Here is a 15,438-nt window from a genome sequence, read left to right as displayed (position 1 = left end):
GCGCGGGTAAATTCTTTGGTGTATGCGTAGCACTCAAAGAACTTTATTTCATAGACCTGGAGAAAGGAGGGCCTTCGCCTTCCTTTGTCAAGTACAAACAATGAAACTGCAAAAATGTTTGATGCTACAATAACTCAGGTTTGTTTTACGTCACAGTAATTAACTCCAGGTTTTGGGGTGGGGGGCAGTCGAATACTAGCGAAAAGTAAGTGAAACAAATTCGCCATAATACCCAGAATTCCTCCCATTAAACCAAAAATTGATCAAAGTGTTGTACAGTTGTTTACCGGAAGCCATAATAGGGGACGGAGACCGTAAGTCTTGGAATTTTGCTGACAAATTGCGCCACCCTGACGAAATATATCCGCGCGGATCCACGCACATGTCGTGAGTTCTCGCGTGGATGTTGTCATGTTGCGTGATTAAATGGTGAGATTTTTCACAGCGATGGCAGGGAATAAGGCAGGGAATAAGAACCTGGGCGCCTATATGTAGTTTTATCCTCTGAGCTACTGGAAAAGGTGAGTTACAAGACTTCAATTTTGCGCTGTGAATGAATAATATCTGCTAGCGCAAGTTGCACTCGTAAGCTCATTTGCATAGTGCAGCGCGTGCTTTTTCAAGGTCGAGTCTGTGTTTTCAATTGTCAACAAATCTTGAAGATTTCTTTTGTTATCTTTTGTGCTGAGATGCTGCAACAATTTTCACCAACGCCAAAAGGCTGCTAACATCATGTGTGTTTTGTAGTTTAGGTTCGCGCGCACCTTTCCCGCTGTCCATGTATTTCCGTATCCGATTAATTCTTTCATTCCACCAAAAAAAAAAAAACCCAAGGGAGAGTGCTTATCGGAGAAGCAACACTTATTTCTTTTCTGATATAATTGACCCCTAGATTTGTTTGGTAATGCGAGAATGTGAGCAATTCGGAGCTAAGATGAACTTCAGTTGTTCTCCATGTACTCTCACGGCGCTTATTGAATCGAAACAGAATAGGACTGCTCAGTTGAACGGGAGCGCTTGTTGAAAACACATTCAAAAGAGGTGGAGGGTTTGGGGGCTGGTCGGAAAGACGGCAGTGAATGTAATCATAACGGTAGGACTCTGCCAAAATACTTCACTGAGAATCACGAGATTTTACATATGCTCCTTTACCATACTGAAAAAGCCGGTCTGGACAACTCAAACTTTCCAGCTCAGATAGTCTTGACATTACGAACTGCGTAAAATTTTACAAAGCTTGTGGAGCGTCATTTTCTCACATCCAAATTTTCTCATTTCTCATTTCCGTACCCTGTTTCAAAATGGCAAAAAAAAAAAACCAAAAAAAACGCCGCGCCACCACCCCTTGTTAGTAACCAGTCGCTATACGTGTGGTAAAGAAAAGTATTTTTTCGCACAATTGTGGACGAGATCTGGAGTGTTTTTAGGTGAGAGTAAGATATTGCTCGATAACTTATTACATAATAAATAAGGAATACAATTTTTTTTGCGAGTCGGTTTTTATTGTCTTCTCGAAACTACTGAATTTAATTAACGTCACATCGTCTTAAACAGCAGTTCAGTCGAGAAAAGCTCAAATAATAATAATAAAAAAGCTCCCGGGCTCAGTTTACATGCAGTATGTCCCACCTAGGCTGTCAAACCGACCCTCTCAATGTTGTAGACACCTAAATTTAAAAATAGACTCTTGTAACAATTAAATTTATCTACTTCATTTAGCCGCGCGTTCCTAATTACCGCCAAAATGTTCCCAGCTGGACGCACACCGTTCTGGCAAACTCCTCCGTAAACTAACAGCGATAAAATGTTCTACGTTTTAAAATAAATTTTCACGTTACTAGACCTTCGGACACCGAAAGGACCACGTGATATCTTTCGGAAATCCTCGGCAATTTCTCGGACAATCTTCGCTATTTCTCGGAAGATACGACCTACACCTTCCAAGTAATAAATAAAATTTGCCCTGGGTTTGTTAACTCTATTGTTACTAGCTTTGGCTTTGAAATTTCTGCACTAGTGAAGATTTTCCTGATGACAAAAAAAACAAGCGACAAAGCGAAAAAAAATAACAAAAGTTTGCTATCGGCACAAACTTGAAAAGCACCAGCTTCGTTTAACAAAATAAGTACATCAAATCGGTTGAACAGTACGTTAGCAAAGTGCAGCATGCTGTAAATTTGGGAAAGCCTTCATTGAAGAGAACCATACAGGTTGTTTACCATTTACTTTGTGTCATAATCAGTTCACAACAAACGCAGTTGTTCCTTGTCGAGCACCCTCGTTCCCAGGCTCTCTCGCCTTTGCCAACGACAAGGGAGGAAAAGGAGAGAGTCTGGGATCAAGGCTGCTTGTCGAGAAGCGTATACGTCACAGTAATAAGTCATCGTTATTAACAACATCTGGTATTAAACGCTTGTTAGGTTCAGAGGGAAGACATTTAGTTTAAATTCATTCAAAAAAAAAACCAACAACAACAACAAAAAACACTTTGTGATCAAGTTTTGTGTCAGACCATTCTGGTCGGCCAATCCTGTTGGAAAATCGGTTGGAATAGATGAGAAAATTTCGTTTCTCTCGGAAATGTTTCCAGTCGGGCCAAAACCAAACGCAGGCTTCATTATGGATAAAGTAAATCGTAAACGACCTGTAACGTAAAAAGCAAATTTTTCAGCCCAGGTCTAAATAAAAGTTACAGTTTTTCAAAGCCATATGACGCTAACTAACCCCTCTGCTATTTGAAACGGATAGAGCAAACAAAGAAAAAAGATGGTAGAACAACATTATTTACAGATAATGAAGTTAAAAAGATTAGAAGTAAAACAAATCGAAATTATACCGATACGCTAAAATGTTTTTCAGTCCAGTGGAAGAAACTTAGTAACGGTTTAAATAGGACTGAAAGTACACAAAATATAAATGCTTCATTTTGCACGACACCAATTTTTGTCTATCTGGAATTTATCCCGAAATAAGCCCTATTCCTCTACCGACGCCTCTGGAAAAATCCCAAGGAGGATATATAAAAGTCCCCCAGGGATAACACACTGAGGATACTTCCTGCGGGTTCAGGGAAGTATCATTTTAGGGATAAAAATAAACATCTTTCTACACAATAAGGTATATAGAGAAGCCTCCCCAGGGATAACATACTTTGGATATCCCCCCTGGGATATTTTCCCACCTCCCCCACCAACTTTTTCCTGTGCTAGATCATGCGTTTCTGGTTATCCAAAAACCAGTTGTAAATACTTGTGTTTTCGATCTCTTTTCGCATTCTCCTAACGTCGAGTTGTGTGTCATGAAATAAACAATGTCAATAACTAGATCACTAACAGCAGTTGGCCTGACGAGGCACATTTGGCTAGCAGTTATTTTTATGACTTCACATAAGTCACGCGTAACGCAATAGAAGAAATCAATTCACATCCGCCACGCCATATGACATGTCTTGTGCCAGACATTTAGACTTTAAGAGGCTGATTGTTTCCTCATCTCCCATGGCCCACCTGCGTAAATACCAAACGGAACACATAAGAAATTAAGATAGCGTAACAAGAAAATCCTTTGTTTCAATGACGACTTCAAACTCCCGTAAGTGATCTTCTGAGAGTATTTCACTCATCAAATAGAAGGAACCCATCAGAAAATGGTACATACATGTAAGCACGAGAGATCGTGTTGTACCGCACTTCCAACCACAAACACAAGAGTGGAAAATACGACAAACAACGAAGTATTTTTGACGAACTTTGGAAATATGGTCACTGTCTTGAGTGTTTGATATATCTTCCCAAACGAAACTAAAACTAGGGCAAAAACAGAGACAAAAAGTCGAACAGATCCACGCTAATAAAGATCAGATACCCAACACACGATAATTTGTTATAAACAGTTGCTTACCATCTGCATTATTCACTAAATTGTGTGATGACGCTGACCGTCTGCTACTCCTCTTCAGAGCTGCTATTTCTCCTTCACGACCTGAAATTTTCAACGGTGACCGTTGCACTGAGTCCGGCATCGACGGCAATTTTCGTCCAGAATTCCCTTCACCCATTAAGTTGAGGCGGTCCACGCTGGCCGCACCGCGCATGTGCGCATTGGAGGAGTGAGTAACCGCGCCAGTTGAAGCTGCTGAACCGCGCCTTTTCTCGTAATCTGGCGAGGAATGGGCGCCATTCAAACTGAAAGAACCAAAGAAGAGAAGATCTTTCAATGAGGAATACACTTCCACCACTAACGCCTGATTTCAATGTCTTAAAACTCACCCTTTTCGTTATGTCGATAATGATGTATTCGTAAAAATAAACATTTTAAAACTGTACGGACGATTTTGCATTAATACATATTGGGGAAACTTACTGAAGCGTAGAACTGTAGATACGACGGCGTCTGAAGCAAAGTTACAATTTTTTCTGATACTTGCAGCTTAAAACCAACTTCAAAATGATTCGTATTGTACAGCATTTAATCCGTTGACCGAATGCTGCAACAGGTCTTTTGCAACACCGCCTAACGTAGGGTTTCATAAAGATATTTTATTCCAAGACATACGTCCTTGAAAACTTGGTCGTTCAGCGGTTTGGAGAAAATTTCTGCACCAAAATCGATAAGCTGGCAAGCTTGAAATATAAATTCTCACAACTGAACTCCATATCAACTTAATACTATGGTTCTGAGAATTCAGAGATACATTAAGAGTATCCCCAAACTGATGACTATCTTTATTTTCGACATCTTATTAATGTTGTCCGGAGAAATTGCATGTCGATCACGTTTCAGAAGAGAAGCGGATCTTGTCAGAAACATTAGCCTAAATTTTTCACGTTAAACTTCCTTGTTCCTTTTCGGATTAGAATAATTTCATTGGCGCTTGTCTATGTTACTAAATTGTCGTTTTGAGGCTTTTGTTGTCTTCGAGTCTATTTTACATATCGTCTGAAGTATGACTGAAGTGAAAGCGATATGGTTTCTTTGTTCAGCCCTTTACTAAGTTACACACAGGATAAACACTAAGCTTCATCGTCACACGGAAGTGACCAGACTGTGCTTGTCCTGCTGTAAAAGACGGTGTACATTCCGCTTTTTGAACCACTAAGCGTTCTTGTCCCGCTAACCAAGGCCGCGACCAGATTTCAAACGCGCAACATTTCTCTTGCTTTAATACTTCAGGCTTTAGGAAGTCCACTCCACACGCTTCGATTCCTTCCCTGGTCTCGTTCAAAGCATTCAAACAATTTGAAGGCGCAATCTTTACGTTCGCGCGGTACATTATTCCTTGAACAACTTGGCTCGACGCGTCGAGCGTGTACGGCAAGTAAACAAACTTGAATGACGGCTTGGGCTCTCGCGAGTTTTCCAGTCGCACGGCCTGTTTGAGTCCTTCTAAAAGCTCTGTGTGACTCGCCAACTTTTCCCGCTCAATCTTGGTCACCCCACCGGGTATGGAAGCATTGTGTACAAGGCGTAAAACCGCAAAGGCAAGGCAAGAAGCGAGTGCGAGCTTCGTTTGACCGTCTGCCATCTTGGGCCAGTGAAGTTGAAGACCTCCAGTTTCATAATTTATTATCTCGATTCTTCTAAAACCATAATGACACTTGACATTTTGTTGGGTGTCTGCTCTGTGACTTGTGAAGACAAGACTACCAGTCTATACCAGAGCTCCGACCCTCCAGTAACTAACACCGTTATCAAGATGGTCGCATAAAACCACCGAGAAGCGATTGAGAAGAAATCCAGCCGCTTGGAGACAAATTTTTTACATCTTTCTTATTTTTTTTTCTCCGATTTACACTAGAATTGTAAGGAAGTCGAATGAAACATGGTGCGTTTTAAACGTTGACGTATAGCAGGTAAAGAAACAGCGTATTACATCCATAGCAGGTAACAAAACGTCGTTTTGTCCGTCACACCTCTTTTGTCTACTAACCGACCGACTCGATCGATAAAACAAAGTTAAAAAACAAATGTCTGCCCTCACTACCAAGTTATTGTAACGGTATCCTCCCACACCGAAGAAACGTAATGCGATGTTAAAATTGATGCCCTTCTTTGGCATTTTAGATGGAAATTTGCCCCGGGCATGGATGGCACACGTTATTCCCAAATTTGGAATTAGCTATCTTTGGAGATGAGTTGTGTTATGATGTTAGTTTCTGGTTTCAACACACACAAAAAAACAATCACCGAACAAATTATGATGGCGGCGAAACCGCAGAAAACCAAGCAGAAGCAGAAACATGCAACAGGCGTCAGACAAGGAAAACGTCAATGACTCATTTGGCTGACGGAATTTCAGTTGACTTTGCACATGATTAGCGAAACTACATCAATTTTAACAAAAAGCAAATTAAAATCACAGATAAGATGTGAGGTTTTATCGTGGTTCTGAGAAAGAGTGGAAGTATTGATCCATCAAAGTATAAGAGGTGGCAAGAGCTGAAATCTATTGTCGGACACCTTATTAAAACTCACCTAGGACTCCCCTGTGGCAAGGGGCGATTAAGAGACTCCGTACTAACTGCGTTTCGTATCCTCTTGCTATACGTCACCACGGGTTCCGAGCCTTTCCCGCCACGAATTACGGGCGTCACTATGGTGGCACCATTGGGCGAGCTGGGTATACTGGGCGTGCTGGGACTGTTGGGAACGTTGGAACCCATGACTGCTCCGCCAGCCAGACGTGTCATACCCAATAAGGCGCTACCAATGCCGGAACTGCTGCTGGGACGGACACTGGGTGATGTTGGCTGCTGGCCAGGGCGGATAGGTTTGGCTGGGATGGAAAATGAAAGATAACTGATGAGTAACATACATGAATTGAGACGATCTGCAAAACACCTTGGAAACGCTACTCGTAAGCGTTCTGCAGTGTTAGGGTCGATTTAAAGAGAGCAACTTTGTTGCTGCATGCAACTACAGTGACCTGCACTGTTCGCGTCACACAAAAATCGCATACAACTTTCAGCACTTAACATTGTCTGTGGCTACGATTGCTAGGGTTTTAAAAGACGTTAAGTTCAGAATTCGACGATATTTTTCATGTCGTACGCTTAAATCAACAAGCAAGACGCACATTTGATTTACCCGAATCAATCCGTGTGCTAAACTTGTTAAACGCGACAAAGTTTTGCGGTCGAAATCGACCAGTCGTTTCCTCCACGATCGGAGTGAAAGTATCAAGATTGTAAAACTCATTTTTGGAAAATGAAGAAAGAAATGTCGAAATAAGCATCAAGGTATATCTTGTGAAACGCCTTACAAACTTGACTCCAAAACACACTGTGCTAAATGTTGGGTGACCCATATCCCTTCTTAAAGGAAGCTGATATCGGAACCATACCGATATGTCCTTGGGCACCCTTCCTAGCAGCCGCCTGTTTCTGCCTCATGGATTCCCGAATTCTCTCCACTTCCTTCTGATATCGTGCCCGGTCCCTCTGCGCGCCTTCCTTGGCCTCTTTCAGAGCCTGCTCCAATGACTTCACCCGCTCTTGCGTTGCTCGCAGGCGCTTCTCTAGCTTGGGCAGTTCGCACCTCAGGTCGGCATTATCTCTAACGAGCTGTCAGAAAAAAAAAAGAGTAATATTCAAATCAGATTAAGAAACCAAATAATCGATTTAATCATATCACAACAGTGCCTATATGAGGGAATTTAAGACGCATTAGCACCATATAGTCAACAATGACAGTTTCTGGTATGCGACCAATATTGATTCTATATAAAAACGCACCACAGCACCCCAGTTCAGTCAATTTTCCTCAATCGCTCGCGCTGACGCTAACTCGTAATTATTGAACAGCTGTTTTGTGTCCCAAGGGTTCAGTTCATTTGAAATTACACTTGAATAAACTGGTTCTAGGGTTGCAGTTTTTAAAAACACGTTGCTAACAGAAAGGAGATGTAGCAACATCCAAAACTCTAGTTGAACAGTACTTCAAAGCTAACACCGATGACGAGTTCTCAACTCGGATTCGCCAAAGCGAAACTACAGGGATTTCTCGATCAAACATGTTTGAAGGATGAGTTTCCTTTCCGGCTTCTTCATAAAAGTATATCGATCGTTTAGCGTCTTTCAGAGGTGAAGAATTTTACTTCGGTGAGAAAAAAATGTTTCATTTTATTTAAACCTTCCCGTATTGATCTAATTACAAGAACTGTATTGCTGTGTCCATCCATTATTTACTTTTAGAACTTTGTTGATATTGAGAGAAAATCCCTTTAAAATAAATTACCAATATTTTGTCATTGAGTTTTAACACGAAGTAACACGAGTGCATAATGGCATAATTTGCGCCTGTTTACAACAGTTCTCAACAGCCTTGACTGTCGAAATTGCAGGCAATTACTTACATTGCTTGAAAATCTGTATGCAATATCAAAATATTAGACTACATTGATCTGAAAGCGGATTAATTAATGTTGCCCTCCTCCGCAAATAGAAACCCATTTCAAGTCGCATCTTAAGACTCTCTAATTCTATAAGTGTTCCTGTCCTTTTCACGTATTCGTTGACTGCCACAATGAAACCACTCCAATGCGAGTCAAATATAAAATATTTCACAACTGTGAGTACTCGCAACTCTGAAGCCGTATTAAATATCAAAATACATCTAAGCCTGACCTTAATGGAGGGATTAATTAAAGTTGCCTACTTCTAATAGGGTATCTAAATAATAAAAAAAGGAATTCCCGTAAAAATAAAAGAATTATTTCAGCGCGTCTAACACGCAAATGAAAGAACGTTGATTTTCTGCTTCAACATCTTGACTCTCTGCAAGGCTTTCCGCTGTTTGAAATAAAACATTTACACTATTAAGAACTACCACAGTTCTAAGTCACGGGCACAGACAACTCTTAAAAACGAACGTCTTTTAGACTTCTACATTCCTTACATGCTTTACAACTTCGAAGCTCAGAAATAGTAGCTTATTTCAAGACTAAAAGTGTTAATCTACATTTCTATAGTTTCTTTAAGCTATTGAGCAGGCAAATCGCATTCATCTGTAAGCAAAAATAGGTTCGCGTTTTGCGCAAAAAAAACCCCGCGATTTGGGAGACATTACATCAAAAGTTTCTCACACAAAATCTTCCACTGTCTATGACGTAAAAATTAATTGGTGTTTATTTTAAAGGTTTTTCAACATAAAGAGGAATGGTGTTTGCCCTTTTGAAATACCTTCTTTCGTTTAAGAGAAGTTTACAGTGGAAAAGTTTTAAAATCCATTATTTCTCACTGCGCTCGAGTCGAGCAGGATTTAATGGCCAAAAACTCTACACTAACTCCAATTATTGAGGGATTGAACATCTGAACATCAAAGATTTGTCCGTCGCCTCACAGGAGGTGCGAAAAAAAAAGATAAAAGAAAGAGTAAACGCGTCAGTTTCAGAAAGAGAAATCAACTAGCCAAAGTGATCAAAAATTGGTTTCTCCTTCCAGTATCAACAGGCTATCCAAGTCGAAGGTGACGAGAATTAAACAACGATCACCTGGAAAACACTCTCGTGGTGTATCGCCAAATTCTCACGAGCGATATGTAAAGAAATGTATGGCGATTGGTGAGGAGATTTAATATTTTGACATCAAGGCTGAGAGTGAAATGAGGCAAAGCAATACTCACTTGTTTATGGACCTTCGTTAGCTGGTCCAAATTATTCTCTAAAAAAGCAATCTTTTGTTTTTGTGCTTGACTACCCCCTTCCTCCTCTGCGTCCGTGTCCGCGTTGGTCTGGGGAGGAGAAAGACCAACAACGCGTTAGTCACCTAAACAATGTTCTACAGTTTCACGTGTTTGGCACGTGCGCCGTACGATGGGGAATATACTACACATGAGCAAGGTATACGTGACATGGCATGAACCAGCGTAAGGTTGTGTGACGTAAACACGAAGGCATCGAATGAAAGAGCATCAAAGAAAGGAAAAACGAAAAAAAAAAAAAGAATAGGAACTATTAGGGTGACCTATCAGGATGTTAACACTGACATGACATGACGCAACATGACATCACATACATATACCATGACATGCATGTACCATGACATGGAAAAACAAAAGGCAAGAACTGGAGATGTGTTTTACGAATAAAGACGAAAATACAAGTGAGATACTGACTTACCACTTTTAATCGAGCCTGCAAATCTTTGACAAACAACTGCCGAAGTCGGTAAAGTGTCGCCAACTCTTTGTGCTACAAGAAAAATATATCAATCCAGTTAATATCAATTTTTAGAGTCAAGAAGTGGGCCTGAAAATATGTTACTATTAAGGCCTATAACTGAAATAAGGGATATCAAAAGGTACATAGCCTTTAAAATATATACCACGTGCCTAACTAACTGCACAGCTCTATTATGTTTGACGCTCTATTAAAGGAGCTCAATCACCGTATTTTGAGTTGATTTGGCCATGTTCAAATTTACCTTTAAATTGAAGGAAACCTGAAAAGATAGAAAAACGCCACAGAGATAGTAATAAACCATAAAGGACAAAGGATGGTTAACGATGGAGAAGATTAACACGGATTACAAACGACCAACTTGAAAAAAAAATCAGCTAAACATTTCAAGGTGCTGAAATCGCGACGTAGCTCCGTTAAGTCACAGCTGCAAAGGACTGAAAAGCATCAAACACACTGACTGCCTCGTATGATGAATGAGTTCATCACTAGTTAATGTACATACCACCGTCTCTTCGAGTCCCTTAAGATCGTTCTTTGCCTGTTCTCTCTTTTCCACTTGTACACTGAAGTAAAAACGATGCAAACACTGAATGTAAGCAAGGTTAAACGTTTTTGAGTTGAACGTGTTCACGACAATATTCTTACTGGCCATTATTACAGTGGGTGATGTGTTCTAATTCAAATTCCCGAAAAACTTCGCGAATGCTCGGCTAATTCTCTGGCAAAGCTCGAGTATTCTTACTGTTCGTGGCACGCAATCATTGGATGTTAAGCTTGGAGAATTACAAGTACTTGCTCACAAACGCTTTGTGAACAAATCTAGTTGATACTCACTTCAAGTCCATCAATCGATCAGATTTCTCTGCAAGTTCACGCTTCAGAGCTTCATTTTCAAGCTGAAAATAAAAGACAATATTAAAGAAAGTTAAAGTGCCAACTAATTATCAATAATTGCGCAAGATTTAATTCCGATAAGTGAAGGAGAAAAAAAGTTAAACAACATGAGGTACTCACCATAAGGTGATCCCTTTCTAAAGCTTGCTTCTGATTGGTTCTGAAGAAATAAAGTTGCCTCGTTACGATTAGACAGTAACAGGTACTACGTTTAACAGTCACAGAATGTTACTAAAAACATAAAACAGTCGCGGCTCTTAAAATTGATTCCCTTCGCCAATGACGTAGAAAAAGACGACGGAAAAAGAAAACGTGGCTGGCTTCAGTCTAGTCTTCTTCGCAGCCGTTATTAGGGTCGTCACGCAACGCTTCTCCTCCACTAACGGCTGCTTAAACCCGAACCGCATTTGTTTCTCTTTGTTTAGAGTTCACGTGATAACTACAGAATGCACCAATCACGCGTTGCCTATTGTTAGCGCTGAAACCAATCACGTATCAGCAGTTTGTCCATGACGTCAGTTTCCCGCGTAAATTCATCGCCTCCTTCGCGAGATGTTGCCACACATCTCAGAGATTTCCTATGGATCTATCTCCGAAAAAATAGTGGAAAGTAGCTCTAGGTGCTTTATTTGTTCGTCGGCTGCCCTCAAGAATAACAAAATCTTCATTCACTCGACATTGCTGAGGTCATTCGATCCTTGCTATCGGTGGACTTGAGTCGCTACTCCGAGAACAGCGAATTGTTCGTCTGTAGAGACAAACGCTACCAGCGTTTAAAAGGAAGAAATTGAAGAAGTCTTCAAGGCAAGAGAAACTCTCAGGGCAAAGCGATTACTACAACCAGATGAGAATGCCGACAGAGGTGCCAAAAATACATCAACATCACCTCGAGGAAAAGCAAACAAATCGCTGCATTTGCCGATACCTCTTGTACTTCTTCCATCCACGAACAACGGCTACTAAAGAGACTAGCTTCAGTCTGAAAATGATTGGTCTACAGGAAGGGCGCTCCTCTCTGATTGGCTAAAGTGGGTTTCCTTTATACCAACAAACTTAATAGGTGAAAAAACCAGCGGAAAGAAAAATATTTATTTTAAAAGACAACTCACTCTTTAGTTGCTGCAATAATTCCTTGCTGAGATTCAATCTCGTCTCTCAGAGCAGACAGTTGTTTTTGGTGCGCCTCACGATGGCTGATCATTTGCTTCTCCAGTGCAGACTGCAATGAAACATACACCATTTGAATTAAAACTGGGGTCCTACAATCCACGATAATAGCTAATTTCTCATTTTTATACAACGGCAAACACTGTTCAGAAGACCAGAGATGACACAACAGAAACTGTAGAAGATACCGCCTTGCCACGCTACTGAGTTCTCAGAAATGTTCAGTATCAAACGACACATGAGAAATTCGAAGGCATAAATGACTCTTTTTAAAAAAATCTAAGCTCCATCTTGAAATACAAACAAACTATTCATTAGCTGGCGATATACAACGGGCAACTCACATTTGCGTTCTGCCGGTCGACAGAACTGAAGTTAAGAGTTCTACAATCCGTATTAATCATATTCAATCTTTTCCCAGCGCTTCCCACTTTAGTGATCCACCATTTGAAATCGTCACTTCCAACTTCCTCTACTTGATTTTTACACGATTTTGCCTCCGAAAACACCCGAGAATCGCGTGACTGTACAGGAGCCAAAAAATTTCTGGGCTCCATACCCCCTGCTTAGCTTAACAGATTTACGGTTTCCTTCCACAAATTAGAAAAACCAACAAAAAAGAATAACCAATAAAACGGCACGTCTATTTTAAGCAAAATAATTCGCATAATCAAACGGAGCTCTCATTACAATAAATTTAAATCTCACAGCTTCTTTCTTTCGTCTGTCGAGTCATGACTTGAAACTAATTTGTGAGAGCGATTAAAATGCCTATGCGAACTTTACTGAACAGATAAGAAAACGGAGTTATAAAAAACAAACAAGGCAAGAATCACGATTGAACAAAGAAATCAAATTTTATACAATTATAGATTGCTTTAGAGCCCATTACTGGAACAAGATAATAAATTAAAAAATACAATAAGAACTTAACAATGATTTCTCAGGAAGTCAGGTGAAGAATTGGTTATTGCATTGAATGTTCTGTTTAACATTCACACCAAATTTTCTCGAGTGTGTTTACACAGCAAGAAACTGCAAGAAAACCACGGCTCTTGAAAACAAAAAATACAAATTTACAAACGCAGCAATTTAAACCCAGCAACTCTCGAGAATAATCGAAAATTCACGCATAAAAAGTTTATCAGTACATCCGCCAATCCCGTTTGACGTTTTCAAAATAGATTGATCGTTTATTAGTATTTTTCATAAGAAAACCTAACCCAGCTAATTGAGGTCGCCTCCTTGAGTTGACATCCAAAATGGAATCTAAACATTATAAATTGTTCAAAAACGAAAACAAATACTGCGAGCACAATCTCGTGAAAATGAAACAATTCCAAAAACACTTGCGTCGTAATCCTCGTCAAAACAAAAAGCCAATGACCAGTTCACAACCCTAAAAAAGTAAAGTAACTTGACCCGGTTTTTTTGACAGCGAATATGAAAAACAAACTGGGCATAATTAGCTCTCGAAACAAGGAATATTCAAATTTGGGAAGAAAGCTTCGATACTTAGAAACACTCTGTAAGACCTCTCTCCCTCAAAAAAAACCGCTGCAATTAATAATTCAATGCTATTTTACGAGCCGTCCAGAAATCAAAAGTCTCGGCAACAAATCTTCGCCCCCAGGGAGTTTTTGCGCAGGATCCACACCCAATTGCCCACGCATATTGTTTTCGTCCAACTTCATGAGTGTTTAATCCAATTTTCATTTCATATATTCCAATCGCTTCCCGCGAGATCACTCACATTTAACGTGTCGCCAAAAAGCCTGCGTTAAAATCGAGCTAAAAAAATCTACAAGTCAAAAATACAAACCCTTGGCTTGGCGTTTCTCAGCACCTCTTCTATAACATCGTTTAACGAATCAAGAATATCTTCAATTGACGATTCACTACAATCGGAAAATCGCCAACCACATTTCTCGTTCGTGAAGCTCACGCCAGAATATCGCATGTGTTTACCCATGTCGTCGGCCAGCCAGAATCACGCAAAATCACGCGAGATCACGCCCCGCTGAAGCGATCACGATTCACAAAAACTTGCAGTTCGCTGTTGTTCAACGCGTAGACGCCTTAGCGAGGTCCCTGCTTTACACGCGGCAAATAATGTTTGAATGTATTCCAAAAACTTCTCGCAAGCTAAAACAAGATCATTTGCAATTCAAATTGGTCGGTAAGCTGTTTTTAAACAACAGACACTCGGGCGAAATGTGTCGCTTACAGCACATACAATAATTCGAGTTGAAGAGTATAACCTCAAGCCATTAAGCCAAAACACTTTCATTGTTAAGTGAAAAACTGTTAATTAAAGAGCTAAGCCACTCTGAAACTCTCTGTGTATACTTTTCAAAAACGAAAAGGAAAGTACATTAGCGAAATACTTAAAAACAAAGAGACATTGAACATAAACTTTGCAAAATAAAGCGTCCTCTAAAAAAAAGCTCTTGAAAACAAAAGACTAGTGTCCGCATCCGAGGGGACGACACTTTATTTTGATTTTCTCGTTCTAGAAAAACCACAATATTCTGCTTTTATTATGTCTGTCGTTACTATTAATAGCTAAGGGCGAAATTGCATAAAAGAGCAGCAATTTTATTTTATTGCCACATCAGAATAAACAGCTCCCAAAACGTGCAATTGGATTATCGCTACAAATCGCTTGAAATAAATGTTCTGTTCGCAGCTCCTATGAAAAAAACTGTCATAATTTGTTGAAGTTTTCGACAAATTGAGATTTATTTTCCACAAGACAGTTTCAAATATTCTACGGCTAACATGAAGAACTTCGTTTTCTGATGTTTTTTTATAAAAACAATTCGTACAATTTATGCACTGATGAAAAAATTAAACTTGATCATCTGGAAATGAGATTCTGAGTTTCGCCTAGACGAGATCTATCACAGCAGTATACTGTCAGTTTTAAACTTATTTCTTATTAATGAGTTGTGCTTAAACGGTCGGCGAATATCCACTGTGACAGACCAGAGAAAGCTTCTCAATTTCACTTATCCGCCTGTGTCATGTATTCTTATTAAAAGTGCAAAAAATATACATAAATCGACGACAATAAAAGCGGAGGTATTATGCCAAGATTAAAGAAAGTCCTTTCTTATAGCCCCGGGTTAGTGTAATTTCCAGTCGGGTTAGTCGATTCTTTCCGTCACTAGCCGGATTGTCAAGTGAAGCTTCCT

General features: G+C 39.9%; 2 protein-coding genes across 2 annotated transcripts in view; both read right to left on the bottom strand.

Annotated features, from left to right (window-relative positions):
- Nucleotides 1-1,480: 1,480 nt before the first annotated feature.
- Nucleotides 1,481-15,438, bottom strand: part of LOC110055165 (kinesin heavy chain-like) — a 31,734-nt gene continuing 17,776 nt past the window's right edge. The window contains exons 21-30 of the mRNA XM_089284571.1: nucleotides 12,184-12,293; nucleotides 11,195-11,234; nucleotides 11,015-11,076; nucleotides 10,683-10,743; nucleotides 10,118-10,189; nucleotides 9,622-9,729; nucleotides 7,343-7,562; nucleotides 6,475-6,775; nucleotides 3,901-4,184; nucleotides 1,481-3,506 (exon numbers count right to left, since the gene is read on the bottom strand). Coding sequence (XP_089140697.1) covers nucleotides 3,469-3,506; nucleotides 3,901-4,184; nucleotides 6,475-6,775; nucleotides 7,343-7,562; nucleotides 9,622-9,729; nucleotides 10,118-10,189; nucleotides 10,683-10,743; nucleotides 11,015-11,076; nucleotides 11,195-11,234; nucleotides 12,184-12,293 — 1,296 coding nt within the window. The 3' untranslated portion in view covers nucleotides 1,481-3,468. The remainder of the gene's footprint in view (nucleotides 3,507-3,900; nucleotides 4,185-6,474; nucleotides 6,776-7,342; nucleotides 7,563-9,621; nucleotides 9,730-10,117; nucleotides 10,190-10,682; nucleotides 10,744-11,014; nucleotides 11,077-11,194; nucleotides 11,235-12,183; nucleotides 12,294-15,438) is intronic.
- On the bottom strand, nucleotides 4,271-6,468 carry LOC110055172 (bitiscystatin-like). The gene has a single exon (XM_020761545.2). The coding sequence runs from the start codon at nucleotides 5,522-5,524 to the stop codon at nucleotides 4,979-4,981; it is 546 nt and encodes a 181-aa protein (XP_020617204.1). The 5' UTR covers nucleotides 5,525-6,468; the 3' UTR covers nucleotides 4,271-4,978.

Source organism: Orbicella faveolata, unplaced genomic scaffold, assembly GCF_042242905.1.
Source record: "Orbicella faveolata isolate gen_17 unplaced genomic scaffold, um_ofav_v1 contig_13, whole genome shotgun sequence".
NCBI classification, from domain to species: domain Eukaryota; kingdom Metazoa; phylum Cnidaria; class Anthozoa; order Scleractinia; family Merulinidae; genus Orbicella; species Orbicella faveolata.
The sequence above is the reverse complement of the archived record's forward strand: the minus strand, read 5'-3'. Positions and strand labels throughout refer to the sequence as shown.